Raw genomic sequence first — 19,776 nt, 5'->3', positions numbered from 1 at the left:
GGGCTGAATATCTGGTTCTCTGTTCCTGACCAGATATACTGAGAATTGGGGAAGTCTTGCTTATATATCTGATTCCTTTGGCTAGTGCAGGTGACATCTTGTGTGGATATGGAAATCTCTTCTCTCTGCTGGGTCCTAGGAGATAAACACCTGACTGCCACGCTGGTAAAGCAGAGGAAAGAAGATTGATTACTTCTCCCTGCTGCTCTGTAGGTGTTTGCACTTTCTCTTCCCTAGCAATAGGAGGAGGTTGAGAGTCTAGCCCTTTTGAAATGTAATACACAGAGAGATGCTTTGGGGATAATTGTTTGCCTGTTCTTTAAAGTGGGTAATGAAAACAGATTGTTTTCTTTTACTTTCGCTTTTCATCAGTTTCATGTACCGGCTTTCACATTTTGAAAAAATGATCTACTGATTCTTTTTGTCAGCTGTCTATTTTGAGTTGTAAGGCCTGACCTTTTGATGATAATCCTGTAAGCAGCTGGAGAAATGAAATTTTTTGCTTCTTCAGAATCAATAAATTGATTATAGGAAAAGTACTGGGAGTGTTTGAATTCCAAAGAAAGCATAAGTATGGGAAAGAAACTCAAAACAATCAGAAACCCACTACAAAATAATGCATTCTCTTGTAATTAATTCATAGTTAGAAAGGAAATAACTGGAAGCCACCAACTAGTTTCAGTCTGAAAATATGCACAACATATGTTTATAACATAAGGTTCTCTACTGATAAACCGTGTGGTGATCAGCACCTGTTTTAACTGATTCATCTGAAAATATTGCTTAGTGCTGCTAGAAGTAGTTCATCAATCAGTTTTCATTAGCACAGCCTGACAGGTTGGCTGGCTTACCTACTTTCTTTAATTGTTGTTTTGCTATTCTCACTTGCAGAACTATTCCTAAATCATACCAGGGCAAAACTCGTACCAAAAAATTGAAGATGTGTAGAGTGTTGATACCAAAAAGGATGTTGAAGCTGAACTGCATGGAAAAGGTTTTTTTTTTTTTCTGGTCATGATTTGTGTGAGCGGTAAATCTGTATATTAAACAGTAGTAATGTCAACACAAATGAAAGAAAACTAAGCTTTGCTCTAGGCTGAGGGAGTGCTTACACTTAAAAAAACCCAGACAAACCAACCTCCTGGTATGCACTAGTAATAGTTGTTTGCACTCTACATAAATGGAAGAATCAGACTTCCCGTTGTGGAGTAACTGTCTAGATGCACCATTTAATGTATTTTAAGTACTAGGAAGTGTAGAGACTCTGTGATGACAACTAAGAATGCATCAGCAAATTCTCTCTCAAAGATGGCTAGGGCCATTTTGACTTTACATTACGTTTTAGTTACAATTTATTTAAAAATAATTAAAACCCCCCACTTTTGTTTAAAGTTCACCTGCTGGAAAAACTACTTTTGTTAATATCCCACAACACACACGACCTTAACTGGCAAAACCAAATAACCTCAACAGATGGGATTTGGTCAAGCCGTGACAGGATAAGATCAAGAAGTTCCTACTGAAGAAATACTGCTGTAAATTGTTGTTGCAAATATAATATGGTAAATATCAATCAAGCAGTTGACATAGTGATCTCAGATTCTTTGTAGCTATTCCACTTGACTCATTTACCAATCCCATAGTTTATGATACCACTGGAACAGTTTTTGCCAGTATTGTAAAATCTTATTTTGTACCTTCTGTTCCAAAACTGTAGTTGCTTGATGCCGAATGCCCTCTACTTCCACTGCAGGATCAAGACTCTAGATTTAGTACTGTCTTTGAATAACTGTCATAGGATTTGATAGGCACAGCTTCACAACGTTGTACATGTCAGGGAAATATCATAAGGCCTGTTCTGTGTTGAGTGGCACTGGTAAAGAACAAACCCAGATGTATCTCTCGTCAAGTCAAGGACATGTTTCTCCTTTTTAATGTCCTGTCAGCTTTGGAAGTTTGGTGTGTTTCTCTGACTGTTGCTTTGCCTTTTGGTGCCAGATGACAGAGCTTATTTCAGTAGATTCTTCTTCACTATCAAGAAAAAACAAGCAAAATGAGACCATGGGATACCCAAGAGGACCAAAACCTCAGTTTATCAAATACTAGTAGTTATATGGTATGTTGTCATTTCCTATTATGAATAAGTTGAACTACATTCTGAGTCTTTTGTCTGCCCCATCAATATATTTTCAGATGTGTCCACGCCTCATTTATGCCTGCACAGAATGTGATTCCTGTGTGAGAAGTGAGCTGTTCGTGGAATCATAGTTTTGCTTAACTAACAGTTTCTTGGTTTTTAACATGGCTCTTCATCGCTTGTGTTTGTGTGTGCAGCTGATTTAACCAGAAGATAGTGCTGACCACAAGAGGAAGGGTTCAACAGTGCTGTAGGATTTATTTAATTACAAAACAAAGATTAGCCAACACAGCGTATTTAAAGCTGCTTTTAGTAGGAATGTTGGCAGTGGACGGACTGATCTGATGTCATTTCTGGCATCCTGTAGCAGTGCCATACTTTCCATTGTCTAGAAAGGTAACCTCCTATTCTTAGTTTTGATGGACATTGACAAAAAGTTTGTACTGGATTCTGGTAGGTACTTAAATTAGTCCTTATAGTACAAAGAAAGAATCGCTTTTAGGGCTTTACTGAAGCTAGGAGGGGGCAGTATGACTGCAAAAGTTATCCTTTTAGAGTTATGCCATGCTCCAAGAATGGCTGTGATGTTGGAGACCTTGAGAGTTTGATGCAGCAAGAGAAATACTTGATTGTTCTTATGATCATGTGTGCTGGTTCTACATCTACAGTAGAAGATCCGCTGTTAGGAGAGAATGGGGGTTGTTAAACCAAGATGTTCAGGAAGTCCTGCAGTGACCTAGAGAAGACTTTCTTCTAATAGAATTATTTGTTCAGCGTTTGAGTAAAGTTGCTGTGTATATTTCTGTAATCATGTGACTTGTCAGAAGAGAGAGTATAATAATATCCAGTTTATTTTAATACATAATGAGGAGTGGTGCTTTCTTTGATGTCATGCTTGTACACATCACTCTCTATAAAGGTACAAGAACTAAATGTGAGGATTGAGAGAACAGTGAGCTTTCAACTTTGATCTCTTTACTTCCCAACTTATTTCTGTCTCAGTTACTATGAAGTCTACATTGCGAAGAGAATGTTACAGAGTTTCTCCTCTCAGCTGGAAGAAAAATGTCAAAGTTCAAGAAAGGAAACGTAAAGAAAAAAGTCTGATTAAAGGAATTACATTTGTCTTGAAAGTCTTTGCTCGCTTGAAGCTACCTTTGTGATTGTCTGGAAAAGCAAAATGAATATGAAACACAATGGGGAGCTATTTTAATGAGCCATCTCTAGCTCTTGGGGCCCCTAGCTAATATAATTTAGTTTTGATTTTTTTATTTATTTTGATTGTTGTTCTTCAAGTGTTCTTTACAGGCTATTACAGGCTGAACTGTTACACAGTAATGATCACAAGTAAACAGAAGAAAATTAAAAATGTTAAATGATTTTCTGCAGTACTTACTTGCTTCTCAAATACCTGTCTAAATAAAAGATACCTATCATTGCTGAGGAGTAGAAAAAAGAACCAGTTTCCTACTGAATATCTGAAGTGCTGCCAGCTTCTGCCAGGATCCTTTTTACTAATTACTCCCTAGAGTGGCTTAGGCGGCTCTTTAACTTCAAGCATAGTGCACAGCCCCATGGAAGGCGTGGGATTATTTATAAGCTTTGAGATGGGCAAGCACTTGAATTGTGTTGTTGAGTCAGTTGTTCAATCATACAGTCTTGGGGGTGCAGCAGTTTTTATATTTATATTTCCTATAGCTCTCACTATATCCTCCCTACAAAATTGCATCAGTTGTCAGCAATTATGGTTGTTTTCTTTCCTATGTGTAAGTGAAAAGGATTGGTTTTGCTGTAAGAATGCATGGTGCAGTGTTCTTGACATTATAGATCAATAGATTAGCCTTGCGCTGCCAGGAAATAAAATGCTGAGCCACCTCATCTTGTAATAATGCAATAGACGATCCATTAATGCACACACTGTTATTTTGTGTCTGAAAATAGTCGAGGACAGAGATTTCTTTTTTCCATGACCAGCCCAAAATAAACATTGCAATTGATAAAATAAGGTAAATACCCTTTGGTTGAATCATGCTTTTTGTCATAACTTCATAACTCTGCATTCTTAAAGTCACAGCAACCAGAGTAACAGTGATTTTGCTTGTTTGGGGCAGAATAGCCAAAACCAGAATTTTCAGATCAGAGGTTTACAGAATTAGTTATGTTTGCCTTATCTGGTAACATGATTCTCCAGGGGAAATGAACACTCTTAGCATTAAATAAGGGCTGCAATCTTTTGGAAAATCATTAAGAAATATGGTAATGAAGTTGGAAGGTAATTAAGATCAAGGAGAAGCATTCAGCTATGCTGTACATGACTTCTTTTTTTTAATGCTGACCAGTTACTCCCTAGTGTTATCATCTGTGGTACTTCTATATTTCCCATTATTATAGAATCTGAAAACTTCAGTCTTTAATATACCTATTGTTACAATTTCCTTGTGAGGAGGGAAAGTGATACGGGGAAACACAATGAAAGAGATTAAGGGAATGGCTCGGGGAGGAACAGCACATCTGTGGGAGAGCAGGGGCTTCATGTTTCTCAAATCCCAGGTTAGCATTCCAGCCCTTCAGTCTTACTTTCTTACTATTAATTTCACTATTTTAATAATTTGAATAATTGATTGTGGAAGCAGATACCTTGGTAGCTGTGATGGCATTAAATACTAAAAATTGATTTCAGCAAATAGTTTTGCTGCTTATTTAAATAGAGTAGAATAGGATCTCTGTAGCTATTCTAGATATGGCAGTAATTCATCTGGATGTTGGTGACATTCTTCATCCGTACTTGTCTTAATGTAGCATCATACCTGAGGCCTTTGGCTATTAACAGAAAAATAAATCAGCATTACAGGTGCAGTGTCACGGAAATTGCACTTCATTTCTGGGTAGTGGCAGTAGCCAGCCATGAACAGTGCACAGTGGTAAATGGAATGGAGACCTCGGTGAAAAAATGCCTTTAGGCATAGGTGTTAGAAAGCATGGACACTTCAAGATTCAGTAGATGTAGTTTTTTGTCTTGTTTTGTTAAAGTACAGCTGTAACCAGAGTTGATTGCAGATTTCAGTTTGCATGAAGATCAAATGACGGAAAGGGAGTGATGAAGCCACTTAGTTTGGTTTCTTTGGCAGATTGAGGTCCAGGTCTGAATATATGAATTTAGACACTGCCCATTTTATATCACAGGTTGGGGATTTAGTTGTCTGTCTCTGCTTTAGCTTTAAACCTGGTAGAAGAAATAATTTTTAAAATAAAACTGGATAACCTTCACAGATACCAGTTTCCTGCAGGAGGTGGAAAAATCATTTGAGAAATCTTTTGGTAGATTTTAAAAATTTTTTAATTGGTGAGTTTGGGAATTATAAGAAAAGTGAAAGTTGGGAATTTTTTTTTCCAAGTGTCATGGAACAGTAATGTAGAAAGAGTTAGTATTTTGTGTTAGAGAAATTGAAGTTCTACAGAGTTTTGTTTCTTAATTTTAGATAAGCTTAATAGATGCTTTTTAAAAACAATTTATGTTTATTTATTTGCAGTATTCTTAGTGGAAGTGAATTATCCAAGATAGAAACGATTTCGTTATGAAATTGATTTAAACCATTCTTTCATTTCCAGTGGAGGTGTGTCTGATCCCTGACAGTGGCCAATACCTGATGCTTGAAAGGAATGTTTAAGGCTTCCAGAGGTAGTAGACAGTACTTTGCTAACTGACATGATTGAGTTTTTTTCCCCTAATGTCATTTAAATATTTCATTTAGTGATTGATTTTTTTTGTGTACTATTTCAGCCCAACTAATAATTGCACATGATGGTAAGTGGCTGGTGTTGCTCTCTCTTTTTTTGTCCAAGAAAAAGATGATTAGATGTAATCTCAAGTACATTGTTTAGATATTTTTGTTTGTTTAATCTTTATGTGCACTGCTTCACTGAAGGATAAACTTGGTGGATGCTGGGGTTTAGGGAAGTGAGTCAGATTCAATTTCTGAATGTACAGCAAAGGGAAAAGCATTCCCAAGTGCTTGTTATGCTGCCTGTCCAGCTTTACAATGCACTGCAAAGCTGGTCTTTTGTTATCAAAGGCTCATGTGCCATGAAAGTTATCATACATAGTTGATAACAGGAAGCTGAGCACAATGCTTTAATTCAGCTGAAAGATTTTGCAAATGTCATCAGTTGGGAAAGGAAATTATCACCATGTGGTCTTAGTTAAGCCTGAGATAGAAATGTTGTTGTGTTTTCTCTTGTGTTTTTTCTTGGTTTCAAACTGTGACAGAATAAAGGGCAAAGCAATGTTTCATGTATGTTTTGGAATGAACACCAAGAAGAAATCAATACATAAAATAACATTTGCTTTCTTATTTCTGAACTAGTTAAACAAAATAGTTTGTGCATGCAGATCTTGCTGTTAATGTATAAAACTGAGATCCAATTTGCAGGGTGCCACCTCAAGAGATCCCCAGATGTGTTTTCAAAGAGTTAATGTTTGATGCAGTATAAGATGATAGAAATGTAGCTTCATCCTATTCAGACTTGAACTTGCTGCTGTCAGTACTGTGGTTTTCATGTGTGTGCTGCAAAAACAGGTGTTTTGGATGGAGTTTGGCTAATGATTAGTTGAATGTCAGTCATAATAGCAGTGAAGAAAAAATCTTGACTTGGCAGCTTGATAACAAGCCTATATGGGAGACTTCTGCTTAATTGAGGCACTCAGCAGAGAAATCATTTTACCTTTGATATCACTTTAACCCGAGTTAGCCCTTTCCGGTAAGCCACTCTTTTTTTGCCAGTATAGAGATGCCCTGTGGCTTTGTGGTCTTTATGTTCCTCCTGCCAGAGGCAGTAGTATAGTTTACCTTATAGAAACTTCTATGGGTTGAGACTAGTAAACTAACTCGGTAGAGACCTGAGGACTGTAAAATTGATATCTATGTGGATCCTTCATAGCCTTTAGCACAATAAAAGATACCAATGCTCCTGAGTTCTTTTTTAAATGTATCTTATGCTTTTATAGACAATAGATTTTTGAAGTAATATTAAATATTAATAACTAGGCTTTTCAATCTGTTGTAAAATTTACATCTAGATTTACTAGCACAGGTCTCTTTTTAAAGTGTCTACCTCGTAGTAACAGTGCTTAATATGGACATTAGCAGTCATATGATCTCTACTAAATACTTTTTCATGAGTGGATATGATCTTAGTAAGGAAGAAGTAAAGTTAACCGAATGGAGAAAAAACAAGTGCGATGGACAAGGAGCATATTTGTTTATGAGGAACACCTGTTCTTCACCTGTAATGGTCACCTGAGTCAAGAGAGTATAGCCAAAGCCATTCTGCAGGTATTTAGCTAAGTAGGTGTCATTGGTTGTGTGATTTGTAGTGGATTTTCTTATGCTCTTTCTCCATAGTTAGTCTGATAGTGCTCTGCCTTTGTCTCTGAAGAGCAGAACAGACACAGGTATGTGTGGCCTAGAGCAGGACTGCTGAGTCAGTTCTTGTATATTTTCTTCTCAGCCAAGATAACAAGATGAGATGGGCTTCATGCTCTAGTGAGTGAGCTGAGAAAGTACCCTCTCTCTGTTGCTCCTGGTTGTGGTGCCTTGGTTCTTCTGAAATACATTGTGCTAGCAAGTACCAGAAAATATGATGATGTTAGTACCTGGGCTCTTTTTTTAGTTTTAGTGACCAGAAGATATATTGCATTGAGAAGTGGTGCTCTTATAGCAGCAGATGTGTCTACTTGCTGGAGTATTTTATAACACATTTCTGTAGTGGTGGTAATTCTGTTTCTGGTTTGAGCTGGGTGAATATTTTAAATGTCTCACAGATCTGAGCATAATCCCAACAATATTTCCCCTTATGCAGCAAGGGAAAGGATTTTGTTGCAATTTGAAAATATTTTCTGTAAACTATTGGAATATAATAAGCTGAGATACTTCTTAAGGACTAGAACATGATTACTTCAAAAGCCACAAAGTAGCTTTGCACTACCGGTTTTTAATGCTCAGCAAATTTTATGTAGTACCTGAATTATTAATGGAGATAAATTGGAAGAGGAAGCTCTGTTATCTTATCAGTCTCAAGCAAGCAGTAGTTGGTTGACTTTGCAGAGAAAGGCAGCTCCTTCTGAAGCAATGAGTGAACAGGTCCTTGGTGAGGAACCCTACAGTGAAAATGGCTTGTGTCAGTATGCCCAGAAGATGACTGCCTGTTTTGGACATTTAGGTAAAGAAATTAAAAGATGTTCATGTGGATTTTTTGGTCTCCGTTATGTGGATGAAGTGTTTCCTCAAGTTTACAGTAAATAGCTGAGTGTTTTTACGTCAACCTGCAGTCTTGAGTAAGTAAATTGTATGTGTCAGGTGAAAAAGCTGCATCTGTGGAGTAATTTTACCACAAGTAGAAAGCTTTTGGTTTGTGTTGTGTGTGTGAACTTGAATGTTAGAATGATTTTTTGCTCTCTCCTGCTGTTTTAGTTACTTTATTGCTTGGATAACTATATTTCTTGGTATAAATAGACATAGTGCTTGCTCATTTTTCATTTATGTGAAGGTCCTTTTTTTTTTTCCTCCTTACTCTCAATATCTTTGAGAATTCTCCTATGGGAGAAGAAGATAATCCTGTTGCCTTGGACAGATGCATGAAACATTATTTGGGGCTATGTACCTGTGCAAAAAATGTGGTTATGAGGGAAAAGGAAATTGTCTTTTTGTTTTACCTTGGTTTGTGTGTTTTTATTTTGCCTTTTCTTTATAGCTAGGTTTTGCTGAACTAGTATGATTGACTTTACTTTCTTGGTTTTTTGGTTGGGGTTTTTGTTGCTTTTAATACAGGAATAAATCCACACTGAAATGCATTTGCAGGAAGTTGAATTCTGATGGCAGAAGCAATTAAAGACAGCATTAGTGCACTACACATTTCTGCCTTTTATTTAGCTGAAGGGCTAGTTTAATCCTCAGTGTTGCTCAAGAAGATAGAGGGCTATTTCTTCTACTATTATTTTAGCCCTTGGTGTCTTGCAATTATTCAGTGCCTGCTGTTCTGTTGTGCAATTTATTCGTGGATTGCAGTCAAATATTTTTGTTACTTCTGTTCTAGTAGCATTAGTCCAGAAGCCTCTACTCCTGCTTGGATATGAAACATATATGTATTTGTATCATCCAGGAAGTCAGTTGGTTTGGTGAATTCAGAGGGGATTGAATAGGAAATGGTATTGTGATGGCTGAAAATATTTATAAATAAAATATTTATAAAGTTGGTAATGAGATAAAATATTTAAAATAGCGAGTCTGCCTAATTCCTGTCTCCTATCTTGTCCCTTGTGAAAACTGTCAGTCTGGAAAGTGCCCATACCTCAAACTGTTCTGTGGAGGCTTAAGCCCCCAGCATTGAATACTTGGGTTAGGCACAGCTTTGAATTGACAGTGGTTTAAAAATATTTTGCTACTTGGCAGATACAGAGGAAATTTCCTCAACACTGATTCTGGGTTGGGCACCCTGGATTCCTGAGAATGTCTTTCAAGAAACATAAGAATAGGGTGGTGCCTCTGTGTTTTCTGCCTTTTTCTTTTCTCTTCAGCAAGGATATTAGAAATCAATCTTTTCCACTCAGCCAAGTGCCTGACTTAAGTGGTAGGGGATTGCCACTGTCTTTTTGATGCTGGCTAAGGCTAAATCCCAATGCTTGGTAACCGTGTGTTGTACAAGGCTGTCTCAGGTCTTGTCCTTTACCTTGGACCCAAGGATCTGACCCTCGGAGCCAACTGTTCCAAACAGCCCTTCATCTGACTCGGGAAGCCATTGTGATGCTTCCTGGTCTTGTTTTGCTCACTTCTACTTCTTGTCCTCTTATATTACATATTAACAGGATGAAGGCTCTTAAAGACATATGCTGTACTTAAAAAAACACTAACAAAAAGTCATATTGCTTTGTGTTATAAGCAGCAGCTAGTATGTGGTGTTTGAGACTGTAGTTATCGGACAATGCAGCAATAGCCAGGGCTGGAAAGGGGCATCATTAGAGTAGTCTCTCTCAGAGGAAGGAGGACCTTATTTTAATTAAACAGGATGCTTCTACAGTGACATGTTAGGGTCACAAAATGCTAGTCTAAACTGAGCTGTTCCCGTGGTCCCCCACCAATCTGACGTGTCTTGGTGGCGGAAGGAGTCTGGATCGCACTTCACTATTTGAAATAACATTGGACCCTTCTACAGCAGTCACAGGCTGACTGCTTCTTTAGTGGAGATACTGCAGAAAAAGGGCATGGATCTGTACTGCCACCCAAGCTGTCACTGGAGTTGGTGTACCTGCAGAAGTCGTGCCTGCCAAGTGCAGGAACAGATCCCAGCATGGGTGAAAGTGGATTCAGCCTCTTGTGCTTTCGCTCTGCCCTTTCACCTGTATCACTTAGTTGTAACTATTCTGGGCGAACTGAAAGTTAAAGGAATCCATAGAGGCTTTATACAGCTTGCATAGTATTTGATTATGTGGGAGAAGACCGCAGTTTCTTCTGACTACTGCTACAGAACAGATAATACTAGTTTAGTATTTATTGCAATAGCTGGTGTAACGGCTGTGTAGGTGAATATAGCTGGAAGGTTGGAATCAGCATGGCTACAACAGAAAACTGGGAGTCACTCTTAAACCAGTGCATCCAAACTCCAATGAAGGACGAGTTTTCTTCTAGAATTTAGGCAGCAAGCTGTAGCAGATGTTGCAACAGTTTAAAAAGTTACTGCAGAGCTCACCTTTCTGCTTTCTGAGGATTAACTTCTGCAGCATAACTAATGTCAGGACAATGTGTAGTTTTGCCTCACCCACCTCAGTGGCCAAAGTCCACCTTGACATGTTGGTGGGGCTGGATAGTTGGCAGGGCTGTTGTCAGATGTCAACATCCTTCACCGATTATCCAGCAACAAATGATACTCTTATACTAAGCTGAGAGATGCTTGTGTTAGAGTGCATCCAGCCGTCTCCTGTGAGTCATCCTTCTGCTTTAAGCACAGAATGGTGATCCACCTTCAGCTGAAGTGGTGGAAGCTTTGGAATTTCAAAAGATCTGTCTTTTCCACTGAGTAGCTGTGGTGTGCAGGTCAGTAGGTTGTGAAGTCTGGGAGAGATTGAAAAATTGCTGCAAAGCTTCATTTCCTGGGGGAATACTTAAAACACAGCATTTGCTGGGATCTCTGATCTGATAGAAGATACTCTAAGACAGAACTCAAACTGCTGTATTTATTGAGCCAGCTCTCCCTCAAATTAGCATCACCCCATTAAAATTAGTACAGTGGTGCAGATTTATTCTGGCTTTGTCCCACTGTGTCCATGATTGATTATAAAACCCAGGAGAATGGCTGTTTAAGGGGAACTGTGATTTTGATCTTGTTTTCAAGATAACATAGAAGTCATACTAGTTGAAAAATAAAAAGCAATTCACCTCATAGGAGGTGTGTAATAATAGATGATCAAAGTCTGGATTTGTGAGATTATATTTTCTTTTTAAAATAGTAAAGCAGGCTTCACTTCAAAGCCTGTCCCCACCTGTAGACAGTACTTGAACTCTGGGTTTTGAGGAAAGAATTGAATGACACTTTCTCACTGTGCTCAGTAAGCCTATTGGTGTTTTTTTCACCTTCTAATTTAACAAAAGCCTTCCTGGAAGCAGTGCAATTATTACACCAGGTCATTTTTGCAGCTATAGCTAATTTCTGTATGTTAAGGGGAATTGAAAGCCTGGGCCAAATACTCCAGGAGTTTGGCTGAGTAAAGAATCTGAAGTTGTGTCTGAGCAGGTCCTGGTCTAGGGTCTACCTGTAATTTTCTTTTACATATGATGAATGTTAGTTTAGGTTGGGTTTGGTTTTTTTTTTTTTTATATCTTTCACTTTGGAATTTCCTGTGACTTTCCAATGCCCCATTGATGATTAACTCTGCCTTTACCCAGGGAGAAATATTCATTAGATGATTAGATTAGCAAGTCACTGGAATTGGATTAATGTAAATACTTCTTGTAAGCAAAGCAGGAAGGGTTGGCACAGTATCTGCAAAGCTTCTCCTGTCAGCTACACAGGAAAGTGGAGCGGAAGAGCACAAGCAAACCAATCCTTAATAGTTAGGGGGAAGCTTAAGTGCTTTTGTTTGGAATAGGCAGTGAAAGCTGCAGAAAGGATTTCTCCAAAGAAATCTGCTTCCGAAGCAGTGCTAACCAGCCTTTGTACATTCCTCAAAAAGGAGGACCAACGTGCTCTACCTTTACCTTAAGCTTTTTGCCATAGCACATGTACAGACCCGGCATGGAACAGGAGCACGGTAGATTAAATGCACCAATGTGCATCTGTATCTTATGATGATGATTCTTCCATAATAAGATTTTTGACACAGCAAGGTTTTTTGATTTTAAACTAATCCTCTTATATAAAACTCAGTTACGTTCTTTCTCTTGTCCTGAATATTAATCTGATTATCAGATACTCTTTAAGGTTTTGCTTCCAATTTTTGCATTCCCAGGGAATGATTTACAACTAATTACAATAGTTTTAGATGTCAGTCACCTGATCAAGCATACTGTCATAATCTATTGAAGATAATCACTAAAAATATATCTTCCTTAAGCTCCTTTGCTGGATAAGCAAAAAAGAGAAGGTTTGGTGAGGGCACTGTGCCGTGAGTAGTAGACTGACTACGTGCACTACAGGTTGCTTCCCTGTATAGAATAGAAATGCCATCTTTCCCCATCTTAAACAGCTTTAGGAAGCTGTGTGGATCAAGTAAGACTGAAGAATTGGTGCTAGAAAAGGTGTCACTCCGAAATTCAGTCAAAAAGACGTCAGTCACTGAGAATGAGGATATTGCAGAGGTCTTGTATCTCATTCCTAAACAGAGCTTGCTGAAGCAACTGCCCTACTTGAATCCAGATGACTACTATTTATGCGAGGAGTTATTTGACACTCCTGAGGATCTGGGTAAGTGAGGACTGCCATCAAATCTTGATTTTTGATTGGTGAATAGGTTAAATTGCTTTACAGTTAAGTTTATTTTTTGCATAGCAGCAAGATGCTGTGTGACAGCAAGTGTGCTCTGCTGTGGAGAAATATTTTATCACTGACAGAGAAGGAGGGAAAGAAGAAAATTAGCCAAAAGAAGCCAAATTAGAATCTGAATAGTCAAAAGTAGTTGATGGGTATAGGTGCAGCTCCTTCTATGCAGCTGTCCTGGGACAAAGGGGACCTTAATCTGCAGAAGTACTCAAGCTAGAAGAATAGCTTTTGAAAGCACAACATCCTGTGGTAGTGTGTTCCAGAGCTTTCCTATGGGTTTTACAAAACTATATTCCCTTTTGTTTGTTTTAAACCTATTGCCAAGTAGTTTCATTTGAATCTGCATCATTTTTGAATTGAAGAGGTGATTAAAAGTCTTTCTGTGTTCACCACCTTCTTGTCACATATGAGTTTATCAGAATTCTGTTTTGTCTTTTATCCAGGTACCTTCTTTTCCAGGATAAGCAGTCATAATTTGTCTAGATGCTCTTTGTGCAGGAGCCAGTCCATCCATGCCTTTGATTATCCTTTTTACCTTTATTTTTCTAACTCTGCTATAACCCTTGAAAAATTGAAGAATAGAACTGTATTCAACATGTGTCATAATGTGGGTATATGTAGAGAGTCATAACAATGCTCTTTGTTCCTCCCAATAATTCCTAAAATTTGATTTGTGTTTTTAATGAATATTGAACACTGGTTTATTCCTTCATAGAGCTCCTGGCAGTGGGAGGACTTATATCTGGAATTCATCACAATCCGTTAAAAAGTAAAAGAAAAAGAAGTTTTCTGGAAACTCCGATCTATGAAATTGGCTATAAATGTTAATCTGAAGCTTTCAGATAAATTTCAGATATATTCTCTTCTAGGATTTGCTTATGGACCTCAATTTTGATAACCTAAACTGCTTACGTGCTGGGATTTTGCCTGTGCTTAGCAGCTCAAGAAAACCACTACGTACTTGTCGCTTCTGCCCAGCTCCTCAAAATGTTAATAGTGACCGATTGTATATGGTAGGCAAGTATTTTTCAAAGATCTGCTTTCCAGTTTGTTGTTTCATGAGCACCAGGTAACACTTTTTCTTCTGTGCAAATAGTTTTTTGCTAGTCAGCTCTGTACCCAATGAACGACACACTGTAAGAGTAATACTGGCCAAAATCCATATGCTGTTTCAGATAGTTACTGCTTCTAAGTAATCAATTATTTTAAAACTGAAATCCTAATTCAGGTGTTGGTAAAACATGAGGCAAATAGATGTCTGTGAACCAGAAGAAGCAACTATCATTTTGCCTTGTCACCCCCTCAGTGTTTCACATTGGTATTCTGGAGAAAACTCCTACAGACAATTTAGGCATTTTTATAAATCACAATTTAGGACAGAAAATTAATTGAATGAAAGTGAGCAGTTATATGATCAATCCATGCAGGACTCCAAAGAAATTATTTGCCCTTGTAGCAGGCTGGGAGCCACCTTTTTGCACAGGTGCAATTTTCTTCTAATTTGTATGGGACTTAAATCAATCTAGAAATCTGCAATTTTGCAGTTCTTCACTCATTTGCAAGCAATCACAAAGATAGCGGGACAGGCTCTGATTAGCATTATGCTGCAATAGATAATGCAATTAACCACTGGAGCTTTTTATCCTTTCATCCTACAATTTGGGTGCTACTATTCAATAGGATGGGTATTGTGGTCCTGCTTTCCAGAGCCATGAATAATGCTAGCTGAAAGGTTGCAAAGGTGTCTGTCTCAGCTTTACTTAAATTACAATGGTTGGAATCAGAATCTCACCTACTTAGAATGAAAATAGTGGAATGGTTCTTGAAAACGGCCTTCTTGTAAAAGCTGCGTGTGTCTTTAAGATGCAGAACGCATGAGTCTGTCTCTTAGGCCATGTGCCTGCCTGGGGATTATGGTGCCTCAAGTACTACAAGATTTAGCAGTTCATATACCCTGCTGAAAGACAGTTTGCTGTCTGTTTTTGGCTTTACAAACATATATTAGAAATTACTCTGTTCAAGGCATTTGGAGACTCACTAAATATTTTCCTTGTTGTTCCTAAGTGGAATCATAACCATCAGGAAAGTCCCATATTTTAGGCTTTTGGAAGGTCAGGAGTTATCAACAAGCACAGAGCTATTTAGTATTCAGGGAGTCTTCTGAGTCTCACTCATTTAACCCGTGACTTGCTTTACTTAGCACTGGTGTCATGGAATTCCATCCCCTCATAAGGGGAATGTTGGAAGTTAAACTTGTCTCATGAAGTTAAACGGTGGCATGATACTGACAGTTAAAAGCACTCTAAAGATTGAGGAATTTTTTTTTTTTTTTAAAAAAGGAGTTCAAAAGAGGCTTTGAATCACTGAAAGGACCCTCATTCTGCATTTCCCTTTTTTCATTTTTCATTTGGCCAAAGACTGATAAGCCATCTTTCCTTCTATTTCTAGGGGAAGTGATAAGGGACTGCTTCCCGTGAGAGGGATTGCCGGATGCATGGTTTGGTGCAACAAAATATATTTTAGCCTAGAAAGCCTGGTTCAGCATGTGGCTTTGATTCTCTGGATGCCAGACTCTGACACAAAGGATTCTGTGGAAAAATGTCTGATGTTCAGGACTAGCAAAAGTTGAAAGTTGGTTGCAAAAGAAGAGTGGAATTTTAAAGAGAAAATTGGCTTGGAACTGTGTGATGTTGCTTCTTGTATGAGATACTGTCATCTGTTGCTTGTACAGATGACACCTTATGTACCCCTCCAAGCTGATTACTCTGTGGAATGTGACAGTGGTATACACGTGAGGGAAAGGAGGTATATACCTTATTATCTAACCGGCCTCCTGTATGAGATAATAACTGTTTATGTAACAGTCTTATTTTTAAGCAGTGCTTGTGAGAATGTCTGCTTGTATTGGATCAGTTGGATGTAAAGGAGATGGAAGGAACCTGAGAAGATGAGAAGGGCACGGGGGGAATCCCGAGAGCATGAAAACAGCTCAGTGGTGAGCCAGGGAGCAGACTGGACTGGTGCAGGAAAATTTATGAAGCACTGAGACCCTAATTACTCTTTGCTGGGTTAAAAACTGGCTGGATGGCCAGGCCCAAAAAGTTGTGGTGAATGGAGTTAAATTCAGTTAGTGGACGGTCACAAGTGGTGTTCTCCAGGGCTCAGTACTGGGGCCAGTTCTGTTTAATATCTTTATCAGTGATCTGGACAAAGGGATTGAGTGCACTCTCTGTAAGTTTGCAAACACCAAGTTGGGCAGGAGAGTTGATCTGCTTGAGGGTAGGAAGGCTCTACAGAGCGGTTTGGACAGGCTGGGTCGATGGGCTGAGGCCAGTTGTATGAGGTTCAACAAGGCTGAGTGCTGGGCCCTGCACTTGGGTCACAACAACCCCACGCAGTGCTACAGGCTTGGGGAAGAGTGGCTGGAAAACTGCCTGGCGGAAAAGGACCTGTGGGCGTTGGTGGACAGCAACCAAATATGATCCAGCAGTGTGCCCAGGTGGCCAAGAAGGCCAATGGTATCCTGGCTTGTATCAGTAATAGCGTGGCCAGCAGGACTAGGGAAGTGATTGTCCCCCTGTACTCGGCACTGGTGAGGCTGCACCTCGAATACTGGGTTCAGTTTTGGGCCCCTCACTGCAAGAAAGACATTGAGGTGCTGGAGCGTGTCCAAAGAAGAGCAATGAAGCTGGTGAAGGTCTAGAGCACATGTTTTGTGAGGAGCAGCTGAGGGAACTAGGGTTGTTTACCTGCAGGGAGACCTTATTGCTCTCTGCAACTACCTGAAAGAAAGTTATAGTGCGGTGGGTGTTGGTCTCTTCCCAAGTAGCAAGTGATAGGATGATAGGAAATAGCCTCAAGTTGTGCTAGGGGAGGTTTAGATTGGATATTAGGAAAACTTTCTTCACCGAAAGGGTTGTCAAGCATTGGAACAGGCTGCCCAGGGAGGTGGTTGAGTCACCATCCCTGGAGGTCTTTAAAAGATGTGTAAATGTGGTGCTTAGGGACATGGTTTAGTGGTGGACTTCGCAGTGTTAGGTTAACAGGTCTTTTCCAGCCTAAATGGTTCTTTGAGTGTATTGCTCTCTACAGCTTCCTGAGGAGGCAAAGTGGAGAGGGAGGTGTTGATCTTTTCTCCCTGGTATCCAGTGATAGGATGCATGGGAATGGTTCAAAGCTGCTCCAGGGGAGGCTTAGGCTGGACATTAGGAAGCATTTCTTTACTGAGAGGATGGTCAAGCACTGGAACAGGCTTCCTAGAGAGGTGGTCAATGCCCAAAGACTGGCAGTGTTTAAGAGGCATTTGGACGATGCCCTTAATAACATACTTTAACTTGGTCAGCTCTCAATTGGTCAGGCAGTTGGACTAGATTGTTGTAGGTCCCTTCCAACTGAAATATTCTATTCTATGAGAAATGGGGGTCTGGGGAAAAGAAGGTGTGATTTTTATTTTTTTTTTTTTTTTAAATTTTTTTGTGTGTGTATGTTTGCAGGGAGGAATGGTCCAAGAGATGAACACAGTGATGTGAGGGAAGTCACAGAGTTAGGGTGTTTTTGAGAGGAATGAGCTTTGTGGATTTGAAATACAAGATACAATTATAAAATAGTAGCTGGAGCATAAATATTTGAATCTTTGCCCACTATTTTACATTTAAGTTCCCACCCATCAGTAGGGTTTTCTTGCTGTGTTATGAGCAAGGAAGCTAGAGCCCCTAGCCAGGGAAATGAAGCGGCACTGTTTTCTACCCCATTGACATCTTCCATTCTTAGTACCAATGACTGCCCAGGATCACCCTGAAGACTGCAGTTTCTTTAACACCAGTCCCTGTTGTTACCTGGACAGAAAGAAGGAAGGTACAGATGGAAAAAAACAATTCCTACTTTAATCTTTGGTTTTACCCGCTAATGGTGTTCATAGTAGCTTTGCACGGAATGTGTACTTGATGTGACCTGCAGCCATAGGAATTTAATGGTGCTGTGTGAACTTGTCAGGTGTCCAAAGCTAGGCAGTCTGCATTGTGGCAAGTGGTGATATGAGAGAGAAAAATCCAGTTCTGTTGGCATTGTAGTAGGTGGTAATCTTTAGATGCTGAGAGGTGCTGAACAGACTCCTCGTGTACTTCAGGTAAGGTGATTCTTCTTTTTGATAGCTTTTCAAATGGATTCCTTCAAGTAAGCGATCTCTCCTGACCTCAGTCCCTGTATTTTTATTTATTTATTTTTTTATAATGGTGACTTATTTGATTGAATAGGGAGCATGCTTTTAAAGTTTGTGGTAATCCAGGTTTAGAAGCGTTATGTCGTTCTTCTGCAGGACAATGTCTGAATTCAGAATAGTCCTGATGAGTCAGCTAGATGGCTCAAAATCATGCAGTTGAATTACAGAGACTAGAAGTGTAAAGTGTTGGACTTGCACAGATAAAAAATGGAAAATAACTAACACTACTGCAGAAAGGGATATGGAGGATAATGATCCTTATTGCAATGTAAATATAGATTGACTGTATGATATACTGCTGCCAAAAAAGCCATTCTTTTTCTGGAATGTATTAGCAGGAGATATGTACAGCAAGGTAGATAATTTTTCTGTGTTCCTGTTTCTGAAGACGACTGCTGGATACTGTCTCTAGGTTTGGACATTGCATTTTGAGAAAGATACTGATAGATTGGAGGGAAACTAGTAGAAAGTGTTGAGAATAGTATTAGGAAAAAAGACTTATGAGAAAAGATTAATAGAATTAGGTTTGCTCAATCTGGAAGAGTGGAGATAAATGAGGGATTTAGTAAATCTGTAGAGTAATAAGGGGTTGTTAGGTGGAGGTATGTTCTGCATTGTCGTGAGAAGCACAGACAAATATGCTTGTGATAAACACTGGGTAGTGGGTTTGTGTTTGACTAAGAAGTATAGCTGAAACTCCCTCTCTGTGTTAGGCCCTAATAATCTTTGCTTCTGTAAATATGGACAGTTAACTTGATTTTTTTTTTGTTGTTGTTTTTCAATTAAATTTAAAAAGAAGTAGTAATCAATTAGGACCAGTTCTTCATCCTCTGCCCGTTTGCAGTACCTCTACTCCAATTTAATCACTGCCACATTTTTACTTAAAATATTTGAACTTTTAATGTCTTAACCCATGGCTTCCTCTTTCAGATTTCCATTTGCTGTGGGACAAGTTGTTGCCAGTGTTCGAGATCAGTCTAAGCTACTTTGCTTAGTAGTACATCAGTGGTTTAGCATTCATCTGCATTCATGTAGCATGGTTTAGAGCAACTGAATTCACCTCTGTAGGGCTCACTGCTCCCTCTCAGCCTAAATTCTTTGTTATCTGTTATCCAATAAACAAGAACAAAATTGCAGTTCCTACTGTTATTAGATGCTAGCAAGAAAGATGAGCTAAATCAACTTTGAGTAGAAGGAAATAATGAATATTTTGTGGTTTCCTTTGTGTCTGTATACATAGGCGATAGCAGTAGTGTGCAGATTGTTAAGGGGAATTGAAGCCAAGATCTCTCTTGCTCTGTAACTTCACAATACTGATGGGGTGCAGACAGCTCTGACTGGAAAGGGCGTATTGTGGCTACACATCCCCCACTGTTGTTTACGGGGAGTCCTG

At 39.1% G+C, this 19,776-nt stretch overlaps 1 protein-coding gene across 4 annotated transcripts in view; it reads left to right on the top strand.

Moving 5' to 3' along the window:
* Positions 1 to 19,776, top strand: part of ABLIM1 (actin binding LIM protein 1) — a 211,307-nt gene that overhangs the window by 50,796 nt on the left and 140,735 nt on the right. Inside the window, exon 1 of one of the 4 annotated variants that reach the window (XM_074875356.1) lies at positions 12,810 to 13,090. The exons of the other annotated variants lie outside the window; for them this stretch is intronic. Coding sequence (XP_074731457.1) covers positions 12,847 to 13,090 — 244 coding nt within the window. The 5' untranslated portion in view covers positions 12,810 to 12,846. Of the gene's footprint in view, positions 1 to 12,809; positions 13,091 to 19,776 lie in introns of those variants that run through there. 4 annotated transcript variants of the gene reach the window in all.

This window comes from Strix uralensis, chromosome 7, assembly GCF_047716275.1.
Source record: "Strix uralensis isolate ZFMK-TIS-50842 chromosome 7, bStrUra1, whole genome shotgun sequence".
Taxonomy (NCBI): Eukaryota; Metazoa; Chordata; class Aves; order Strigiformes; family Strigidae; genus Strix; species Strix uralensis.
This window is presented reverse-complemented; position numbering and strand designations above follow the sequence as displayed.